At 40.4% G+C, this 23,972-nt stretch overlaps 1 protein-coding gene across 1 annotated transcript in view; it reads right to left on the bottom strand.

The window, feature by feature from the left end:
• Nucleotides 1-23,972, bottom strand: part of LOC112414687 (zinc finger protein 317-like) — a 95,415-nt gene that overhangs the window by 61,886 nt on the left and 9,557 nt on the right. Inside the window, exons 2-8 of the mRNA XM_024767259.1 lie at nt 14,524-14,649; nt 13,799-13,938; nt 13,191-13,317; nt 12,523-12,618; nt 11,952-12,034; nt 10,564-11,461; nt 10,207-10,401 (exon numbers count right to left, since the gene is read on the bottom strand). Coding sequence (XP_024623027.1) covers nt 10,207-10,401; nt 10,564-11,461; nt 11,952-12,034; nt 12,523-12,618; nt 13,191-13,317; nt 13,799-13,938; nt 14,524-14,554 — 1,570 coding nt within the window. The 5' untranslated portion in view covers nt 14,555-14,649. The remainder of the gene's footprint in view (nt 1-10,206; nt 10,402-10,563; nt 11,462-11,951; nt 12,035-12,522; nt 12,619-13,190; nt 13,318-13,798; nt 13,939-14,523; nt 14,650-23,972) is intronic.

A 23,972-nucleotide genomic window follows, 5' to 3' on the forward strand; every position in this document is an offset into this window, starting at 1 on the left:
CCAGCTAAGAACAGCCCAAATTGTCAAGCAACAGCATTGTAAACGAAGTAAATGGTGGTTGTTTTAAACCACGGTGTTTGAGGTAGTTTATTATGCAGCAAATATGAACAGGCCCCCTCCATTCCATTCTACTAAGGAGCACGCACAGGCTACCTTTCTTCCTACGCAGCAAATCGCATCAAATGCCAATGGATTTCCATCAACTTCAACTAACATTTAAATTGAGAGTGATAAATTCCTGATGTACGTGTGTGAGTGTTATGTAATGTCCCATGTTATCTCTTCAGCTTTATCTCCTACTTCAAAGATTGTCCTTTTACATGTCAGAGAGTGTTATATGTGTTTTTCTGTGCCTTTGCACTCAGATTGACATGCTGATTCAAATCTGATCCTGAACACTATAAATAAGCCTTCTACACGTAGCTTGCATCATCTATCTCTTCAATATGGCTTTCCTTGAACTCCCAAAGTTCAGCATCCCTCCTCAGGGCCTCGTTAATGGATTACCAGGCCATACTAACTATCTCATTTGTTGTTTATATCTGTCTCTCCTCCTAGACCTTTACTCCTTCAAGGACAATACCATGCCTTTCTTCCCAAAGCCTAGTCCAGTGTAAGGCACTTAACTGATATTCACTGGTTGCCTAGAGAGGAAAAACTCCTGAGTGGAGTGGAGTTACCCAAACATTACATAAGACAGAGCTGCTTCCTGCTGGAGAGGCCCCAACAACTGAAAGCCACAGTGAGACAAGAAGACCGGGTAGGAGTATAATTACAAGTCCTCTCCAGAGAGACTGTGTAAGGTATCACGTCTGTCCCAAGAACTGGCAGAACAGTGCAACGAGATGCAAGAGCTCTGAGCCACTTAGGTGGCGATGGGAATTCAGTTTCCTTCTGCCCTGTTACTTGACATGATGGAGGAACTGGGTTGAGGGAGTAGCTGTGTTGGATTCCCAGGGCTCCTAATTAAAGAAAGAGTCATATTTTACTCAATGCTGAGAGAAAGTGCTCTTCTCCCCTTGGGCTTGGCCTCTAGGGTACATTTTTTTTTTCAAATGTAGGCAAGAGCCAGTCAATAATTGCTATTTCTTCACTAATGAGCTGAGGAAAACTTCTGATCTGCAGAACACTCACCACCTTCACTCACAGATGTGCAACTGCCCCCCACCAAGCACCCAAAGACCTGCATGGAGCACTGCAAGTGGACAGGGTGCAGGGACTTCAGGAAGACAAACGGAAGATGGAAGCCCTGTGACCTGCCCCCCTGACATAATGCACTATAAGCCCAACTGATCAGGTAGTGCCAGCATGAAAGGTACTGCAGTTGAGAGATGAAGTGAGGCTGAACAGACAGCACTCAATAAATGGTCCCAGTTTCCAGCTGATAAGTTGACTTATTTCACCTGTGTCTTCTCAGGTGAACGACTAACTTACAGTGGTGTGTAGAAGACGGCAGTTAATCTATGTTACAATATTCAAATCTGCCTTCTTCTTGGGTAAGGTAGAGAAACTTTTTTAGTTATCACAAATATTAAGTCAGAAGAATTGTCAAAGGCCTGAGGCTGGAACTTGTCTTTAGGAAGCAGATTTATTTATCTACTTAGATTCTCAAAGCGTAACTGAGTACTTTTTTAAAAAATCAGCTTTTATTCTGAATTCATAAAAGTAGCAGTGGGCTAAAGACAAATATAAAGGAACGCACGTAGCTTAAACTGAAGGGAAAGGATTTTCCTGGGCTCGTGTAGAACAAAGGACTACAGTTTAAAGAATTGCTAGTCTTAAGCTCCTATTTAAAGAGTCTCTAGGGAGTTCCCTGGTGGCCTAGTGGTTAGGATTCCAGGCTTTCACTCCTGCAGCCCGGGGTTCAATCCCTGGTTGGGGAACTGAGATCCCATAAGCTGCACAGCATGGCCAAAAGATAAAAATTAAAATTAAACAAACCCAAATAAATTTCAGAGGCTGCAAAAATAAGTAAATAAATAAAAATTTAAGAAAGAGTCTCTAGAAGAACCCAAGGACAAGGAAGATAAAAATAAGGACACTGGAGGATACTTTAGCCTCTGACACAATAGCTACAGCAACCAGCAAACATAGGCTATCTTCTAGCTAGAAAAATATTAAGCACATTAAAGGACTATCTACTGCGGTTCACTTTACCCAACACATCATGTCAAGATTTCAACAAAAAAACTGCAAGCCGTAGTAAAAGGCAAGGAAAAAAGAAAAGAAACAGTCTAAAATAAGAAAGCAAGCATCAGAACCAGACTCAGTTATGGCAGAGATTTTGGAATTACCAGACTGGGAATTTTAATTAACTGTGGTTAATATGGTAAGGGTTCTAATGGATAAAGGGAATATGTAAGAACAAATGGGTAATGTAAGCAGAGAAATAGAAACTTTAAGAAAGAATCAAGGAGTTCCCTGGTGGCTCAGTGGTTAAGAATCTGCCTGCCAATGCAGGGGACATGGGTGCAAGCCCTGGTCCGGGAAGATCCCACATGCCGTGGAACAGCTAAGCCCATGCTCCACAACTACTGAGCCTGCACTCTAGAGCCTGTGCAACTACTGAGCCTGCGTGCCACAACTACTGAAGCCCGCGCACCTAGAGCCCGTGCTCCGCAGCAAGAGAAGCCACCGCAATGAGAAGCCCGTGCACCGCAACGAAGAGTAGCCCCCGCTCGCCGTAACTAGAGAAAGCCCGCGCACAGCAACGAAGACCCAATGCAGCCAAAAATAAATAAATTAAAATTTAAATTAAAAAAAAAAAGAATCAAAGGAAATGCTAAAAATAAAAAACACTATATCAGAAATGAAGAATGCTATCAAAGGATGGGCTCAATAGACTGGATGTGGCTGAAGAAAGAATGATCAGTGAGCTTGAAGATACAGCAGTGAAACTTTCAAAACTGAAATGCAAAGAAAAATATGAAAAGAAAAACAATATCCAAGAACTGCAGGACAATTTACAAAAGGTGTAAATGCATATAATGGAAATACCAGAAGAAGAATGAGAGAAAAGAACAGAATATTTGAAGTAATAACGGATGAGAATTTTCCAAAATTAATGACAGATAGCAAACCACCACAGATACAGGAAACTAAGAGATCATCAATACAAACGGGATCAATAGAAAAAAGGACAAAAAAAAGCCTAGATCTAGGCATATTATATTCAAATTGCAGAATAATCAACATAAAATAAACCTAGACTTTACTAACAAAAAGAAGAAGGGCTCTTGTACCTGGATACTTTTTTTTTTTTTTTTTTTTGGTACGCGGGCCTCTCACTGCTGTGGCCTCTCCCGTTGCGGAGCACAGGCTCTGGACACGCAGGCTCAGCGGCCACGGTTCACGGGCCCAGTCGCTCCGCGGCACGTGGGATCCTCCCGGACCGGGGCACGAACCCGTGTCCCCTGCATCGGCAGGCAGACTCTCAACCACTGCGCCACCAGGGAAGCCCTGTACCTGGATATTTAAAAACCTTATTAACTCCTAAGTGAAAGTAAAAATACAAACTGAAATTACAAAACTGTAAAGAAATGATGATAATCAAAACTACATATTAGAATCTATGGGATGCATTCAAATCAGTGAGCAGAGGAAAATTCACTGCACAAAACCCTTGTGAATGAAATGAAAGATTAAGAATAAATTAATTACTAGTTAAGAAAAAAAAACCTAGAAAAAGAAAAATAAACGAAAAGAAAGCATAAGGAAGTAGTGGAAATAAAAGCAGAAATTAATGAGGAAGAGACTTCCCTGGTGGTCCAGTGGGTAAGATTCCACGCTCCCAATGCAGGGGGCCCAGGTTCGATCCCTGGTCAGGGAACTAAGATCTCACCTGCATGCCGCAACTAAGAAGTCCGCATGTCACAACTAAAGATCCTGCATGCTGCAACTAAGACCCGGTACAGCCTAAATAAATAAATAAGAAGAAGAAATTAATTCCATTTTTTTCAAAAAAACAAATAAACCACTAGCTTATTTGATGCACAAAATGAGAAAGCAAATATACAAAAAATAAGAGGTGATGACCATTGAATCAAAAAATATTTTTAAAATCATATAACCACTTTGCTGACCTCTATGTTAGATGAAATGAACAATTTCCTAGGAAAATACAGATTACCAGTGCTGACTCCATTCAGGTTAGAAAGCTTAAGACAGACTAATTTCCATTAAAGAAATAAAAGTTCCTAAGAAAACAAACCACTAAAAAGCACTCCACTCTGATGGTTCCACAAAGAATTCTACCAAATCTTCTAAAAACCACAGAGTCTTAATGCTGTACAAATTATTCCAGAGCATTGAAAAGGAGGCAAAAATTCCTAATTCCTCTCATGAAGCAGCCATAATACTAATACCCAAACCAGACAGACAGTACTAAGAAACCACACATCAATTATTCATGAATACCAATGCAAAACTCTAAACAAAATACTAGCAAACAGAATCCAACAACACATTAAGAAAATAATATACCATGGCCAATAAAATCCATTCTAGGGATACAAAACCTGTTGAGTATTGAGAAATTTATTAAGATCATATACTATATTGATAAATCAGAGGAAGATAATCACAATCCTCCTCATTGATCTTCAGAAAAACTTGCACAAAATACAATCCCATTCATAGTGAAACATTCAAGAACACAGGATACCTTGTCAATATGATAAAATACACAGTTGACCCCTGAACAACATAGGTTTGAACTGCATGGGTCCACTTACACATGGATTTTTTTTTTTTTCAAAAATTATGTACTACAATACTATACAATCTGCAACTGAATCCTTGGATGTGGAACCATGGATATGGAGGGCAAACAGTAAAGTTATACATGGATTTTCTGTGTGGAGGGTCGGTGTCCCTAACCCCCACGTTGTTCAAGGGTCAACTGTACACCTTAGTTCTAAAGAACATTTATCTTAATGAATGGAAAAACAATAGGGGCATTACCTCTAGAACAAGGCAAAAATGCCCTCTATTATCATACTAGAGGTACTAGCCAATGCAATCAGACAATCAAAAACAATAAGAGGCATAAGAGCTGATAAACAAGCAAAGCTCACTCAGTTTGCAGATGATATGGTAGTATACCTGGAAAATCCCAGAAAATAAATAATAAAATGAACTCAAAAAATGAAATAATTCAGTGAAGTATCAAATTATAAAATCAAGATACAAAATTAATAGCTCTCATATACAGAAACTGTGAAGAGAAGACATAATGGTAGAGAAAATTTAATTTACAATGTAATATTAAATACTTAGGGAAAACCTAACAAGAATGTAGAAAACTTTTACAAAGCAAATTCTTAAACATTCCTGACATACACTAAAGTAGACTTGAACTAATCGGAAGACATCCCCTGTTCTTGGATAAGATGACAACATTATAGAGATATTTATTCCCCCAAGTTAATTTATAAGTTATAAATTCAAAGCAAAGCCAATAAAAATACCAACAAGCTAATTTTATGGAGTTGGACAAGATAATAGACAAGTACATATACCTCCCTCCCCCCACACACACATGCATACAAGAATACCTAGAAAAACACTTAAAAAGAAAAACCATGAGGGGGGAACTAGTCCATCCAGACATTGAAACTTATTATAAAGCCTCTGATTTATAATTTAAACACTGCGGCATGGTGTGTGAACAAACAGACCAATAGAATAGAATAAAGTCCAAAATTAGACCCAACACATATGGAATTCAGTATATGACAAAGGTGAAAAATCCCTAGGGTAAAGATGTACTTTTAAAATAAATGATGCTGGGTTAATATGGAAAAGAAAAAAAACTTAATCCTCCCTCACACAATAACACAAAAAATCAATTCCAAGGGGTAGATCTAAATGTGTATACTAAAACAATAAAACCTATAGAAAAAAATGTGAAACATCTTCTTGCCTTCAGGGTAGGTAAATGCTTCTTACACAGGAACAGAAGAATGATGCCCATAAAGATTAGATGACATTTGGTATGTCTGGTGTTGTGTTGTGCGTTTGCTTTGTGTCTGTGTGGGAAATGGTGAGGTATTATTAATATTATGGTCCCCTACCTCCAAGATCAATTCCAAAAATAATTTTATTAATCCTAAGAATGCAACTGTGGAAATAAAATGGCTTTTCAGTCCTGTGTTGCCAAAAAAAAAAAAATTAGGTGACATTAAAATTAAGAACTCATTTCATCAGAAGACACCAATTAAAACACTGAAGAGACAAGCCAGAGTGGGAAAAATTACTTGCAAAACGTATCCAGCCATAGGGCCCACATCTGGAATATATAAATCAGTAAGAAAAAGGCAGGCAACTTTAGTATCATCTGATCCAACCCCATAAAATAGCCTGTTGAAAAACAAATTTGTACAACCACTTTGGAAAATTGGCAGCATCTATGAAATATGCATCCCATGTGATCCAGTGATTTCAGTCCAGGGTATATACACCCAAGAGAAATATATGCACTTATGCACTATCAGAAATACTAAAATATGCTCACAGCAGCATTATTTACAATAGCCCCAAGCTGAAAAGACAAATGTCCATCAACACAAACTGCTTAAATAAATGGAATATTCAAACAATGGAACCCAATAAAATGTATTACTATCTAGAGGTCCTCACAAAAATACTGGGCAAATTAAGACAGACACTAAAGAACGTATACTGTGTGGCTCCATTTGCATAGGGTTCAAAAACAAAAATCCAAGCCATGTTGTCAGAGTTAGAATATTAGTCACTTGTGAGGGGTAAGGAAAGGTTTGTTATGTGGACAAACCGAGAAGGGGTTATCAGAAATGAGAGTAAAACATTTTTCTTGCCTGTTTACACGGATGTGTTCATGTGATAATTTAGCTGTATGAGTTAAGCACTTTTCTGCATTTCAGTAAAACCTGTTTTAAATGTTACCACAGGTATCATTACACAAACACTGCAGAAACAACTGTGGCATTAAGATAAAATGAACACGCACAGACTTTACAACCCAGCAATTTCACACTCCTGGAATAACTCAGCAACACTCCAGAAGGCATGTACACAATTTCTTAAAGCAGCATTGTTCCTAACTGGGAAAAGTGGAAATAGTCCAGCAACTAACTGTACATCAGCACTAGTTAAATGAATTGTGGGATGAAAATACAAAAGAAACTACAGCCACATTCAACATGACTCTCAAAACACCCCTACTACTAATAATCTGGACCCTGTTACATTTAACTTGAACTTTGCAATGACCTTCTAACAGGTTTCTGTTTGCATCTTGTCCCTCTATTTAGCCTATCAACCCATAAGCCACTATGTTCCTCTAAAAACAGAAATTGAATGGATGTCACTTCTCCGTCCAAAATCCTCCACTGACTTTCCACACTGAGAAAGAAAGGCAAAGTCCTTCCAGTTAACCCACAAGATGCTGCAGTGAACAGGACCTCAATCCAGCTCTGACCTCAACACCTTCTGCAACTCCCAAGCTTGCCTGACTCCAGTCACACTGGCCCCTCTGCCCCAAGCAAAATTCTTTTTCATGACCTTTGAACTGCCGAGGGTGCTCTTCCCCACATTACAACATGGTGCACACTGGCAGTGAATTTACATCTCTACTCAAATGTCCCCTTAAACGAAAGGCTTTCACTATCCATCCAATAGTTCCACTGAACCCCCGCATCCCTCTCATCATCACCATGCTTAAATTTCCCAGCACTGAACTGACCACCATCTGATATACAATATATTTACTCATTTGTTTATCACGTGCCTTAATCCCAAGTAGAATGTGATCACCATGAAGGCAAAAATCCTGACTCACTGCTATAGATTCAGGGCACCAAACAGGGCCTGACATAAGAGAGTATGGACTCAAAACACAGACACTACTACTTGTTAATGAGCTGACCTCACACAAGCACCCTTAAACTTCCTTGCCTCAGACTGCCCATATGCAAAAAGGAGTTACTGGTGGTACCTACTTCTTAGAGCTTTTGTGAAAACTAATACACTTATTTCAACACAAGTCAAGAAGTAATGTTTAAGTACATCAGGGATTTGAAATACAATTTAAAAACATGGTTTAAGGATTTTTAAAACCCATATCCACCAATTAAAAGTATAAGTAGATTATACCCACACATGTAGCAGCTCTCCAACCTCACTAATGACCAGATGTATGGGTTAGATAGCATCCAGCTGGGTACAGCGGAACCCTCCTGCCACCAATAAAACAATTATTAAATAGATTAAACAATCAAATATCCAAAGTAGCTTAAACCAATAACCAGTTTTCTTTTTTCTCATGTAATAGGAAGTCTGGAAACAACAAATCCAGGACTACTGCAGACACTCAAAGAAGCCACGGGGGAAGCCAGGATCATTGTGATTTTTCTGCGGTTATCTCCCCCTTCAGCCTGTGGCTTGCATCCTCACGGTCATAAGATGCACCTTTAACACAAGATACTGAATCTCTTTTCAAGGTGAGAAGTAATGAGAAGAGCAAGGAAAAAAAATGTAGAGAAGAATCTAGACAAGAATGACTCTTTTTCAAAAGCTTTTTTACAGCCCATACAGTGATATCTGCTTATTTGTCAATGGCCAGCCTGTGGACATGGACTGTACTAGCTGCAGGAAAACCTGTAAGAGATTTTTAAAAATAGCACACCTTACTAATCAGACAAAACTTGGACTTTCTTGATATAAAAGAATATGAGATACTGAAGGAGCAACTATATGTTACTCTTGGCTGGATGGGAGGCCAAAAACATTCCAAAGGATCAATCTGATGAAGACATCCTGCTCTGATCACAACTGCATTTGAATTAGATACTTGTAACAAACAGGTACTAAAAATACCCACATGTTACACAGCATGTAACACTATTCTAAAAAATTCCATCAGTCAAGTAAGTTGTCCAAAAGGAAATGAACACATATCGAGAAAGAAATTCTAGTAAAAATACTATATACAAACCTTCTGTGATGAGGCATGAGGGTTATTTGGAAGAGCATAATCTTAAAATTAAAGACTTAAAAATTCATGAGCTGGGGTCCACTTTCATGATGAAAGACTGATAAGTGCAATTCCACATTTACTAAGAAATCCCACTGAGGAGTGAATTCTCATATGCACAAATGACAGGGCTGTGGATGAAATTATCTCCACATAGGGATTGTCTGCAGTGTGGGTTCTCATGTGTTTCCTGAAAGAATTACACTGATTATAATTTTGAAGTTTTAAATAGAAATTTCTCCTACTGTGAGTACCCACGTTTCATAAAAAATGGAGGGATTGTTGGCTAAGGTTTCTCAACCTCAACAATACTGACATTTTGGGGCACATAATTTCTCTCTCTTGGGGGAAGCCTCCTGTCCACTGCAGGATATTTAACAGCATCCCTGATGTTTCCCAAAACATGCCAGTGGCACCTCCCCAGCTTTGACAACCAAAAATGTCTCCAGACATTGCCAAGTGTCTCCCGGGGAGCAAAGTTATCCCCAGTTGAGAACCACTGCTGTAGACCAAGGACTCGCAATTTTTTTCTGTAAAGGGACAGACAGTATTTTAGACTTTGTCGCACACACATGGTCTCTGGCACATATTTTTCTTCTTAAAAATGCAACAAATACTCTCAGCTTGCCAGCTGTATAAAAAGACAGCTGGCCATAGTTTGCCCACCCGTTACCGACTTTCCCATGTTCCTTATTTCATAGGTTTTTCTCTTCAGTGTGATTTCTCTCATGAGGAATACAGTGAGACCAGGAAAGGTCTGTCCAGTCTTGGAATTTACAGAGATCCTCCCTGGTTTACTTACTCTTGTGCCAAGGAGGTACAAGGTGATGCTAAAGTCATTTTGACATTAAATATCAGACTAGGGTTTCTCCCCCTAAGTTCTCATTTGTTGAGAGCTAAACATACACTGACGGCTTCTTCACACCACAAACACATGTTTTCTCAACTATCTTGAGTTCTTACACTATCTCCAAAGTGAGATAGTCTTTCCACAGTTATTACACAAATTGGATTTCCCCCAAGTTAACACATATTCTTTTGTGCCCAGTGAGATGAGTTCATCAAGGCTTCCTGCCTTCCTTACACCTGCCAGGTCTGAGCTCTCATGTTTCTCTTTAAAGAGATGTGTCACTGGAGCCTTTTCCACACTGATGATGTGAAGAGCTTCTCTCCCCGGTGCGTCTTCACGTGACTCCTGAGGGACGAGTGATCACTGAAGGCTTTCCCGCAGACCAGGCACTCGTAGGGCTTCTCCCCAGTGTGTATCCTCCGGTGCACATTAAGGTTCGAGCAGATGCTAAAGGCTTTCCCACAGTGATCACACTCGTAAGGCTTCTCTCCTGTGTGACTCCTCATGTGTGTCTTAAGGGTCGACTGGTTTCTGAAGGCTCTCCCACACTGTCTGCATTCGACATGCTTCTTTACGAGATGAATGCTCATGTGCCTCCTCCGCGATAAATAATCACCAAAGACCTTACCGCAGGTGGCACACTCGTAGCGCCTCTCTTGAGTGTGTATTTTTCTGTGCGCAGTTAGGTTGGAGCTTGCACTGAAGGCTTTCCCACAGAGATCGCACCCATACGGTTTCTCTCCAGTGTGGGAATTCATGTGTGTCTTAAGGATGGACTGGTTTCTGAAGGCTTTTCCACACTGTCTACATTCAACAGGTTTCTTTACAATGTGAATTCTCATGTGTTTTCTCCGTGAGAGGAGGTCCCCAAAGGATTTCCCACACTCTTTACACTCGTATGTTTTCTCTACCATGTGGTTCTTCTTGTGCAAGTTAAAGTTGGACTTCCATCGGAAGGCTTTTCCACACTGTGTGCATTCGTAGGGTTTCTCTCCAGTGTGGTTCCTGACGTGCTCTTTGAGATGTGAGGGATGCTGGAAAGCTTTCCCACAGTCGTGACATTCGTAGGGTCTCTCTCCAGTGTGTGTTCTTCTGTGTGCAATGAGATGGCAGCTCCTGCCATATGCCTTCCCACATTCATCACACTTGTAAGGTCTCTCCCCAGTGTGAACTCTCATGTGTATCTTCAGTGAGGAGAGGGTTCGGAATGCATTTCCACACTGACTGCAGTCAAAGGGCTTCTCTGTGAGGTGAGTTCTTGCATGACTCCTAAGAGCTGAGGGGTCATTGAAAGCTTTCCCACAGGCATTGCACTCATAGGGTTTCTCCCCAGTATGTATTCTCCTGTGTCGTGTAAGGGAAGCACTCGTGGTGAAGGCTTTTTGGCACTGATGACATTCATGCATTTTCCTCCCATTGTAAATGTTCACATGTTGGGTTACATGGGATCTGTTCTTGAAAGTCACCCCACAGTCCCGGCGGTGATAAGGCCTCTTGCTAGTGTGCCTTCCCATTTGCTGAGTAAGATGAGCACCCATGCTGAAGACGTCAAACAGGTTAGCATATTCACTGGATTTCTCTCCAAGCCGACTGCTTTCCTGTTGATGAAGAGGGAGGGTTGACTCAGGCATTTCCCATATTCATTAAATTCCTAAGACTATCTCTACATAAACTGGCATAAATAGAAGCGCATCATTATGACTAATGATGTCATAATTTGCAGTGCAAAAGTACTGCTCCTGCCTCATTTGGACTCCATCAAAGAAAACAAGTGAATGCTATGCTCTGAGGCTCCATGTGTGTAACTTTCCCAAAGCTTTTTGCATATACTTTGTTAACTGTTTAAAACTCAATTAAGGCCCAACACTCAACATCTGAGCCACAGTTATAGAAATATTTACTCACTGGAACTTTAAGTGAAGAGGTTTGGGGTCAGGTTTTAGGGCTTTCCCCAAATCGGTAATATTCAGTGTCTCTGACACTGTTTCCTCTTGGGGACCTGCCTGGTTTTGAGCTGCTTTTCTAACTCAGGCTGCCCCTGTCCTCTCTCAATATGGAAGATCCAGAATTATCCCAAGGAAATCTTACCATTGTCACACCATGAGATGTTTCCTTCCCAAAAATATCTTCCATAAGAATTGACCATTTGGTTTTAGATGGAGTCTCCCAATCTGAAACAAATTGGGAAAATATTAACTTGCTAGAGAAAGAAAATGGTGGGATGATGGTGACAAAAACAGAGGTGGCTTTCTTTGCAAATATTAACCCTAAAGAAGGAAAGGGAATATGAAAGGGGAGAACACACATGAGTAAAAATGACTGAAAAATCTGGTTATGTGAGATATTTGGCAATGACGAGGGTAGAAATTTAACCTGACTCACTAAGAAGCACCTCTTCAAAGAATGACATCAATAAAGACATTAAGAGTGAGATCAGGAATGTTGAGTAGGAAAGAATGGGACAAAGAACCCATTTGGACACATGTCGAATTTAAAGAAGGGACATGGAGACCAAAAGAATTGTGAGAGGATGGAGGGACAGTGAAAGAGAAAGAGCATTTTCAGATTTCCCTGGGTGACGTTTCCTCATGGATCTCTGTCATCCCAATCACTGGAGAGAGCAGATTCTCAAAAGCACTTGTGTCTGCCTAGTGCTTACCGGGACAAGGGCCTTGGTGAAGTTCCTGCTCCTCTGTCCCCAGCTCCTCTTCTTGCTCCAAGTGGGAGATGAGGCTGGGTTTGCTCACCTGACACCCTACTCACGGGGAAAGACACATGTTGAGGGAGGATCGTGCAGAGGACAACCCCTTCCATTAGTCTGGGGTCAGTGTTTTGGTCTTCAGTGCTCTGAAGATGGACAAGTCTGACTTAGGAGCAGCAAAATGATGGTGCCACATTTCTAAGGAACACAGTGAAAGGCTTTCATAAAACACAAAACCACAAATACCCACACATTTTGCCCTTCAAAAGAATGAGGATTTTTTTTTTCTTTTTGGCCGTGGCGCATGGCTTGTAGGATCTTACTTCTCTGACCAGGGGTTGAACCCGTGCCCTTGGCAGTGAAAGCTCAGAGTTCTAACCACTGGACTGCCAGGGTTGAGGACGTCTTAACTCAGAAAGCTATGCCCAAGCTCAGACACACTTGACAACCTCCAAGGGCAATGCAATGGACAGGTCTCAACAGCCAAGGTACCATCAAGGCAGGCACCAGGTCGGCTTGTTCATAACTGTGTTCTGAATCCCCACAGTTCCTGGGTCACAGCAAGTACTTACAACAAAAATATTTCATTCATGAACGAATAAATGAAGAAATGTTGCCAGCCTTACCCACTGAGGCAAGGTTGCTATAGTTCTCCAGCATCACATCTTTGTACAGTTTTCTCTGAGAAGAATCCAGCAAGGGCCACTCCTTCTCAGTGAAGTCCACGGCAACATCCTGGAAAGTCACTGATTTCTGAAACACCACACAAATTTGGGGTCGGTGAGAACCCAGCCTGTATGTGTTCAAAGATGGCTGAGGCTAAAGATTACACAGGAGAGACTCTAAACACAGGATTTTCAATACGGGCATCTGGGGTCTAAACATTTACTCTAGAAGTCACTCCTCAGATGTCTTCTCTTCCAATGAGAAATCTCATGAGATAATCTCATTGCTTCAAACGCAACTCTGACACGGGATCAAACCTACTTCCACTCCAAACCTGGCCTGAGAGCTTTGAGCTATACTATGAGAGAAACACCTGTTATATAAGTCATTTCCCCTAACATCCCCGATACCAGGACAGCCTCACCAACTTCTCCCGCTCTTCCTCTTGCACCCTGATCATGCATTGATCAGCCTGGATAAAGATCTAAAAGACTCCTAACATGTGATGTTGTGGGCATTCTAGGGAAGTGCCTCCTCCACCCTCAGGGGCCTTGAGATCTTGGTGTACCTGGGAACCAACACTGGTTGATGTATGAGGCTCCAGGCCATTGTATGCAAACAGCTCCACATCCTGGGGACAGGAATGGTCTTTTGAAGAAAGAGGAATTTCTGACTCATGGACATAGGCAGGCTCCTGGTTGGACATAGCTAGAGAAGAGAGGACCCATGAGGATTAAAGCCCATCTGACATTCGCAGATCAGGAAACAGTCTCACACTAACGATATGTGTGCAGTGCACATGGCCCAATCTCACATTCCCTCACACACTCACTCACACGCACTGTTGTGCAACAAGCCAGAGAAGCCCTGCTCTACTCAAGGACAGGATAAAGGGTGGTGGGCCTACATAGCCATAAAGATAATGATATATATTCTCAATTTATGGGTAAAGAAATAGAAGCTCTGAGATAGAGCTGTTACTTCATCCAGACTTATCAAAATAATAAATGGGATGCCGCAGGGTTACCAATGACCAGTATCCCTCCTTACACAGCAACTACAAACACTCCCTGCCTCACCCAAACTCACAAAGACCCTGAATCAGACACAGTCACCTGGGGAGCTCTCAGGACTTCACTCACTCCCACCCCCGTTCAGTTCATGTATCCTCCTCCACTTCTAACCTGGCAGCCCTCCCACTAGCTGTGCACATCCTTGCCCTCAGTGAAGGGGCAGGGGCCACTGGCCACTGAAGCTTGATTTCTGAGGGCATTCATCACCCGAAGAACTTACCACATGTGGGAGACAGACCAACAGCTGCCATCCTCCGAGAATGATAGTAAATCTGCCTGAATGAAAGCAGGGCACTGGCACCAGAAAGCTACTCTCTCGCTCTCATGGGACTCTTGGAGCAGGCATCTGTAGTAAATGAGAAAAAGACTACTAGGTGTAGCCAAAGGCTTTCTGTCTCTCCCACTAACAGGACAATTCTGACTTTTGTTTTTCAGTGTTTCCTCTTTGGAGCAGCCTATCTCAGCTTGGGCCTTAACCCTGCTTAGGTAAAACCTCCAGGCAATGTGGTGGAGGTCCCTGACCTACCTCAAGTAAGATTCAGATTCACTCTCTCAAGTAATTTGTCCCCAGTCACAATTCTGTTAAACTCTGTCACTCATTGAACATTTGGGCCCCAGACTTCTTCAACTTCAAGGCATAGTCCTCCTGGCTTAGGATGGCTCCAGCTTCCATGAGGACTGGTCCATCTGGACCATGTGTTCTGATCGCCAATGCCTTTTGGCCCCCCACTCCACACCAACATACACACCTGTGGGCCACAGCCCAGGCCTTGTCATCACCAGAATCAGATTCACTTCACAATGATTCAGAAATTTGCTCTCTAGACAAAACCTCCTACACAACATGCTTCTCACATAAACTCTACCACTTAGAGGGGATTCCAGGCCACCCAGGCTTCTACCACCTTGCTCCCTAACAGCAAATTCTTCTTCACTGCCCCACCTATTCAGCTGAGAGATCCATCATGTTCCATCACTTCTACAAATTTCTGTCCAAATTCCTTTAATCCTCTACCTAGTATACCCCCAACGAGCAGAAGACCAGTCTGGGATGATTCCAACCATCTGTTTCCTCCCTGAAGGTACTTGGAAAGACCAGTCTGCACACACCCAGTCACACTAGCAGCTTTCAAACCACAGTCACTAACCTTGAAGGAGCATCTATACTAAAGAAAAGCATAAGTGGTAATCCAATCTTCCCAAAACCATGTAAAAATCTCACCAGTTTTTCTAAACCCAAAACTGTCTTACATGACCCTTGCTTTCAGCAAATAATCTTGCATTTCATTTCACAGTAATCACAACTAAAAAAACAACTCAGCAAAGAACTGGAAAATGAAACGTAAAAAATACTTTCATTTATAACAGCATAAAACATATAAAGCATATAGGAATAAACCAAATAAAAGCTGTGAAACCGTGCTGGAAGAAATAAAAAACCTAAATAAGTGAGGAGCTATATCACTTTCATGGGCTGCAAGAGTCAATATTACTAAGGTATTCACTCTCCCCAAATTCATCTGCAGATACAACGCAGTCATCACCAAAATCTCAGCAGGTTATGTTCTAGACATTGACAAACCAAATCTGAAATGGGTACCAAAATGCAGAAGATCTAGAAGAGCCAGAACAATGTTAAGAAAGAAAAATAAACTTGGAAGATTCCTATTACTAACTTTACTACAGTAATGAAGAGCTGTTGGAATAAGTATAGACAAAAAGGTCAATGGAGGGCTTCCCTGGTGGCGCAGTGGTTGAGAGTCCGCCTGCCAATGCAGGGGACACGGGTTCGTGCCCCGGTCCGGGAGGATCCCACATGCAGCGGAGCGGCTGGGCCCCTGAGCCATGGCCACTTAGCCTGCGTGTCCAGAGCCTGAGCTCCGCAACGGGAGAGGCCACACAGTGACAGGCCCGCGTGCCGGGGGAAAAAAAAAAAAAAAAAAAAAAGTCAATGGAACAAAACAGAAATAGACCTACATGTGCATAGTCAAATGATTTTCAATAAGGGAATAAAGAAATTCATTAGGGAAAGTGGTCTTTTTAATAAATAGTGCTGAGACAGCACCCTTCTATAGTTGATAGATGGGATGCTGCCCAATTCATAAATTGCCTAAGAAAGCCAATTAGATCTTCAAATTAGGAAAAAAACAAGTGCTGCAAGAACTTAGTGGACAAAAAGGAACTTTGATCTCCATTATCACTGCATACACAAAAATTTGAATTAAAAAAAACCTTTTTGAGATAACTCAAACACCAAAAAGTAAAATCCAGAGAACACTTTAACAACATTGAGTTACACAACATTTTAGACTAGACACAAATAGAACTAAACATTAAAAAAATCAATAATTAGACTTTACCAAAATTAAAAATTTTTAGTCATCAAATGACATTATTAAGAAAATAGGGGCTTCCCTGGTGGCACAGTGGTTAAGAATCCGCCTGCCAATGCAGGGAACTTGGGTTTTAGCCCTAGTCCAGGAAGATCCCACATGCTGCGGAGCAACTAAGCCCGTGTGCCACAACTACTGAGCCTGAGCTCTACAGCCCACAAGCCACACTACTGAGCCCACATGCCACAACTACTGAAGCCTACATACGTAGAGCCCATGCTCCGCAAAAAGAGAAGCCATGACAATGAGAAGCCTGGGCAACACCGCCGCAACTAGAGAAAGCCCGCGCAGAGCAACGAAGACCCAAAACAGCCAAAAATAAATAAATAAATAAGTTTATTTTTTTAAAAAAAAGAAAGAAAGGGCTTCCCTGGTGGCGCAGTGGTTGGGAGTCCGCCTGCCGATGCAGGGGACATGGGAATTGGGGAAAAAAGATATTTGCAGTACGTACACCTGACAAAGAATTCACATTCAGACTACATAAAGAACTCTTACAAAACAATAATAATAAAAAATTAAAAAAAAACTCAACAAGGGCTACAGTTAGACACTTCACAAAATTTAATGAGTGAGGAACAATAAGCATGACAAGTTACTCAAAAGCATTAGTCATCAGATGGATGCAAATTAAAACTAATGGTATAATATTTTAACCCACCAGAGCAGCCAAAATTACAAGACTATAAACACTAAATGGTGGCAAGGATACAGCATACCCAAAACTCTCACATACTAAAGGTGGGGGTGTGAAATGGTTCAATCACTTTGGAAAACAATGAGCCAGTTTCTTAAAAAGTATACCTATCATTTGACTCAGCAATTCCACTCCTAGATATTTACCCAAGAGAAAAATTTTAAAACATGTCCACAAAGATTCATATAAAAATGGTCATAGCAATCTGATTCTTAATAGCCCCAAAGTGTAAGCAATCTAAATATCCATCAACAAAAGAATGAATAAGCAAACTGTGGTATGCAGAGTGGAATACTACTCATCAACGAAAAGAAACTACTGAGACACACAACATGGATGAACTTCTATAATGCTGACCAACAGAAGCGAGACAAAAAAAAAGCTCTATAACTCCAATTCCACAAATTATTAAGGTCGATAGTAAAATGTGTTTATTTAAGTCAACAGAAGGAAAAAAGTTGGTTGCCTCCTTGCAGGAATATGATATGGTGGTAGAATGAGAAGCAAGAGGGAACTTTCTGGGGCAACTGAAATATTTTATTATTTTTTTCAGTTAGTGGCTATACAATGTACACCATGTCAAAAATTTCATCAAACTGATCATCTGAGATATGTGCATTTTCTTGAACGTAAATTATACTCTACTTTAAAAAAGTTAAGTGGAGTCTTTCTTACTTTCATGTCTCCAGTTACACAAAAATTCCTCCCACAACTGACCTATGACTCCTATTACCAGTAAGATGTCTGCCCTCCCTCCCTTCTAAAGCCAACCTCTTCAGATCTGCCTCGGCTACACTTAGTCCTCCCTCCAGAGCAAAAGCTTATAAAGACAGTCCACACTATCTCCCTAATTCAGTGTACCTAATGTCAATTACCATCATCTCCATCTTCACAGAAAATACAATTACTCCTGTGTCCTGTGTCAGTGGAATCCAGTAAGTGCATTTCAGTCTTAGATCCTCAGCAAAATTTGGTGTCTATTTTCTTCGAGAATCATTCTCTTTCTAGGCTTCTATATAACTCTCTCCCTGGTTCTCTCTCTACTTCTCTTGATACTCTGTCAAGGTTTTTTCAGAAGGTCTCCTTCTACCATTAAAGGCTGGATTTGCTCAAGAATCATCCCTTACCCTATTGCTCTTCATACTCTGTGCTTTGCCAAGGCTTCCCTTAATTTTCACCTCTAACACTCAAGGTCCAATATGAATTCAAAATCATATTCTCACTGCCTACTAACAGCCACCAAAGAACATCTCATACAAAAGCCTGTTGAGCCTGTGTTTCTGGGCTCAACAAAGAGAATCAGTAGCCAGCCCTCTGGCCGCTCACAAGAGGGAGGTGAGGTATGGGAATATATGTATGCATATAGCCGATTCACTTTGTTATACAGCAGAAACCAACACAACATTGTAAAGCAATTATACTCCAATAAAGATGAGGGGGGAAAAAAGCTACAACTTAACTGCTCCATTCCATGGCTCTAATCACTTACAAACTAAAGAAAAATCCACACAACCTTCTTCACATTAAAAATTTATTATCTTCATATGAAAAAACTTGGCTTTCTCTGTTAGCTGACTCTCTTTCTCCTACAAAACCTGTCACAATGTATTTTTATGTTTTTACTCCCTTGTTTTTATTTCCTTGTTTTATACTGTTTCCTAAACCATATAGTAAACTAGAAGAATGCACCACTGTACTCAGGTCCTAATCCACTACCCGATATTAGATAGAAAATGAAGGCGGGTGGGGGCAGAAAAGGTCAATGAACAGAGAACAGACTGGCGGTTGCCAAGGGGGAGGGGTTGGGGGGAGGGATAGAGTGGGAGTTTGGGGTTAGCAAATGTAACCTTTTATATACAGAATGGATAAACAACAAGGTTCCACTGTATAGCACAGAGAACTATATTCAATACCCTATGATAAACCATAATGGAAAACAATGATAAAGTATATACATGTATAACTGAATCACTTTGCTGTACAGCAGTAATAAACACAAAATGATAAATTAATTATACTTCAATAATAAAATAAGTAGATGTTTTAAAACTCTTGAAAAAAAAGTCAATGAATTCTACCTCTTACACCACATGTCTCCAAATCATTTAACTTTCTCCAATTCAACACCCAGCAATAGAGTCTGGATCATATATGCTGGACCATAAAAAAGTCTCAAATTTAAAAAGACAGCAAATGTACTAGATTTGAAATTAATAACAGTAAGATATCTAGAAAATACTCAAATATTTGTAAGTTAAAGACAAATAATTTTATGTAGAGGATGAAACAAAGAAAATGTAATAAATATTTTATACTACATGAAAATACAACAAATAAAAACTTGTGAAATGAGGTTAAAATCATTCTTAGAATGAAATATATACAGTTAAATGTCTACATTAAAAAGTGGACAAGCTCAGTGAAAATCAATGAACTACACTTAAGAAAAAAAAGAAAATTAGGGTTTTCCAGGATAAACCATAAATTAGGCCAAACACAATTCTCAACCAATTTTAAGACAAATAATAGCAAAATATATTCTCCAACCACAATGGAATGAACCTAAAAAACAATGATAGAGGGAAAACTGGAAAATTTACAAATACATGGAAATGAAACAACACATTCTCACACAACCAACAGGACAAAGAAGAAATCACTGGGGAAATTAGAAAAAACTTTCAGACAAATGAAAACGGAAATGTAACACAGCAAAATTGATGGGATGCAATGAAAGCAGTGCTCAGAGGGAAATTTATAGCAGTTAATACCTACATTAAAGAAGAAAGATCTCAAACAACCTAACTTTTACACCTTAAGCCACAAGATAAGCACAAACTAAACCTAAAGGCAGCAAAAGAATTAGAACAGAGATAAATGAAATGGAGAGCAGAAAAACTAGAATCAACAAAAGTTGGTTCTTTCAAAAGATCAACAAGATAACTAAAATCAGAAGTAAAAATGGGGACATTACTACCAACCTTACAGAAATTAAAAAGACTCTAAAAGGGTGTTCCCTAGTGGCCTAGTGGTTAGGACGCCAGGCTTTCACTGCCAGGGCCGGGTTCAATCCCTGGTCATCGAACATCCTGCAAGCCGTGAGGCATGGCCAAAAAAAGAAAAAAAAAAATCCACAACATTATAGAAATAGAAAAGGTATTTTAAAAAATAAAAATAAATAGAATACCATGAACAACTGTACACCAACAAATTAGGTAATCTAGATAAAATGGACAAATTCCCAGAAACATACACTTTTCCAAAATGGACTAGAGAAGAAATAGAAAATCAACAGACCCATAACAAATAAACAGGCGCAATCAGTCATCAAATTCTCCCAACAAGGAGAAGTCCAGGACCAGATGACTTCACTGGTGAATTCTACCGAACACTTAAAAGAAGAATTAACACCAATCCTATTCAAACTTTTCCAAAAGTAGAAGAGGTAACATTTTTCTAACACAATCTTTACGGCCAGCATTACCCTGATACCAAAACCAAGACAGTACAATCTCAAACACCTCTGGACTCCTAAAGAGACCAAGGTACCTGGAGACCAAGCTACCTGTATACATGTTAAGCCTGGGGTGGTGTTTAGACTCTATGTCGCTGATAGGTTGTCTGGTTCTCAGTCAATGTCACATTGTTCTCTATGAGACTAAAAGAAGTGAACAAAGCAGGCAGCTTTTACACCTTTCAGACAAAGAAACAATACATTTGTGAAGAATTGACAAGACAAAGTTTGGGCCTGAGGTAGTAAATTGGTAAAGAAGTAACAAATTTTGTTTATACAACCTTCTCAGCCCTGAACTTCATATCTATCTCTGGAGATAAGGATGTCTCTTTGCCTTCTGGTACAGGGAAGGTGCCTTTCACACGGGAGATTTATTTCCTACTTTCAGGGTAGCAAAAAAGGGTCAGAGTGTCCTTCTCACGCCAACTGTTTCTTATGTAACTTTAATTCAAAATAATCAATATGCCAAAGTGGCATATTTTGGGGCATCTTGCCCTGACCTCCATCACTGCTAATCCATATGTCATAGTTACCCCAGTCATTTACTGTTTGGCTGAATTAATCCTTTAGCAGTTTTGTTTTGTTTTTTCATACAGGTGATTATCAAATCTCATCTGAATTTATGCTGACTTGTTATACATATTAGCAATTTCTGACATACAGCAAAGTGATTCGGTTATACATTTGCCAAGCATAGTACCTCACACATAGAAATTATTTTTAAAATATTGAATGAAGAAAAGGATATATGAATAGTAAAATCAAGTTCAAATGATAAAAGTTTAAAAAAATCACATTACTTTGGTATCTTCTGGTATCTAGGACAACGTGTCACTCATCAGTTTTTCTTTGTCAAAAATATTGGATATTCTCGAATATTTTCTTTTGCAGATGAAATTTAGAATCAGCTATACTATTTGTATAATGAATTTTCATTTTCATTAATGTTATGATATTTTAAGGTCTTCATTTTCTAAGTGTTTCTAAATAGGCACATCAATTTATTGAAATGATCTTACGTTAAAATGTTTAGAATATTTCCAATTTTTCACAAGTAGAAAGACAACACTTGGAAGAAATATTTGCAGCTAAATTTTTGCAGTTTTTTTCAAGTTTTTCCTTAGAACAAAGTTCTAGATAGTGAAATGTTTAGTCAACATTTATGACTAAACATTTAGTAAGTGTTGCCAAAATGCTCCCAAAACTGCTTTATCTGCAGTCTCTTTAGCTACACACATATTTATCATACACTAGGAAAAAAACACTTGTTTGCCAAGGTGATGAATTATGTTCTTTTCAAATTAAAAACTGAGTAGGGATGTAAAATACTGTAGAACACAATTTTATAGCTTGTTAACTGGAAAATAAGGGGCAAGCTGGTTAATTCCTTGAGCTGTAATTAAATGTTACCAAGCACCCGTCTTATCTATTTTCTAGAAATGTGAACAAACCAGATGTAATAAAACAATTAGAAAAATGTAATACTCTTGGGAACAACTTATGAAACTGGGTGAAGTAATAATAATAATAAAAGTAGTTGCATTTCTCTTTGAAAGGTTTACAAAGAGAGTGAACAGCACTGCACTGGTGGGAACCCAGGTCCCACCTCATGTTAAGCACGATCCAGTGTTGGGTTTACCTGAACCCCACAGAAAACCAATCAGGTGAGCCTTATAGCACCATGAGAGGTGCGCAAACAGGCTCAGAGAGTTTAAGTAACTGCCATAAAATTGCATAGCAGGTAGCAGGGGTGAGACCTGGGCCCTAATTTCTTTAACTGCAAAGCCTGAGCTCATTCCTCCCTTTGGAGGTGGCAGTGGGGGCATGGTTTTATTTGATAAGTACCACCTGTGTGAGAACAGTGAGGGTTATCAGAGATTCAAGAATACTACATCAGCTGATGTAGTAGATTCTCAACAAATATTAGCTCCCTTCTCTTTCCCCTTTTGCAGTGAGGAAATACACAAATGTTAACCATCTTTCATTCATTTCTAGATACCATGGAACCTGCCTCCAAATGAGATCAGGTGCTGCCACCTTCTGGGTATAAAGAGGTATTGCAAGCCTCCTGAGGTCGAACTTGGAACAAACCTTTGCCTTTCTCAAGTAGAGGATTTGGGTTCCAACATCAGATTACTGAGAGACTCGTTAAGTTAAAAAAAGAGGTTCAGAGTCACTGAAGAACAAGGTCTCCACCCTCACCTCCCACTTATTCCTCTATTCTCAATTTACAAATTTCTGCTCAAGTTTCTGTACCCCAACTTTTCTTGCCAACATCAATACCAATGCTACAAATAACAACATAAGCATGCTTACTATGTACAAAGTATCTCCTGAGTCTTTCCAGGGACTCTCATTTAATACTCGCAACTTCCCCAGGAGGTAAGCAGTATCCTGAGGAAAAAGTGGGGCATGTACTGAAGGGTTAGGTCATGTGACGAAGGTCAAACAGGGGCTAATGAACCTGATTCCAGAGCCACACATGTCCCCTCTCAAGGTGACCTCTGCATGTGAACCCCCTGACACCAAATCAGGAAACAGCTTTTTCCTGATTCTTGTCTTGCTTGATCTCAATACATGATCCTGCCCACTACCAACCTCCCCTCTCTCCCTCTTCCCGGGGAACCTCTGCTCTTGGCCACTGTGCATCATATCCCAAGGTTGTCCTCCTCCCTCTCTCCCATCTCAATGGCAATGCTCTTTTTGAGACCCCTGCTCGTGGTCCTTCCTCCTTTGCCAGGATCCCTAAGGGCCAGGGTTCTGCTGGGCCTTCCTTTCCCCCATCCCACACATGTTCACGCTCTGAAATCCCTCCTCCCTTGGGTACTGACATCCAGGTTCTGATTACACATCCATGAAGGTTGTTGTCCACCTCAGGTGACCCTACCTTGCTGCAAGCCCAGCATTCTTGCCCATGGGGGCTCCATTCAAGAATGGGCTCACGGACTTCCCTGGCGGCGCAGTGGTTAAGAATCCACCTGCCAATGCAGGGTACACAGGTTCGAGGCCTGGTCTGGGAAGATCCCACATGCCGTGAAGCAACTAAGCCCATGCACCACAACTACTGA

The sequence above is a fragment of the Neophocaena asiaeorientalis genome, unplaced genomic scaffold (genome assembly GCF_003031525.2).
Source record: "Neophocaena asiaeorientalis asiaeorientalis breed wild unplaced genomic scaffold, Neophocaena_asiaeorientalis_V1.1 scaffold87, whole genome shotgun sequence".
Classification (NCBI taxonomy): domain Eukaryota; kingdom Metazoa; phylum Chordata; class Mammalia; order Artiodactyla; family Phocoenidae; genus Neophocaena; species Neophocaena asiaeorientalis.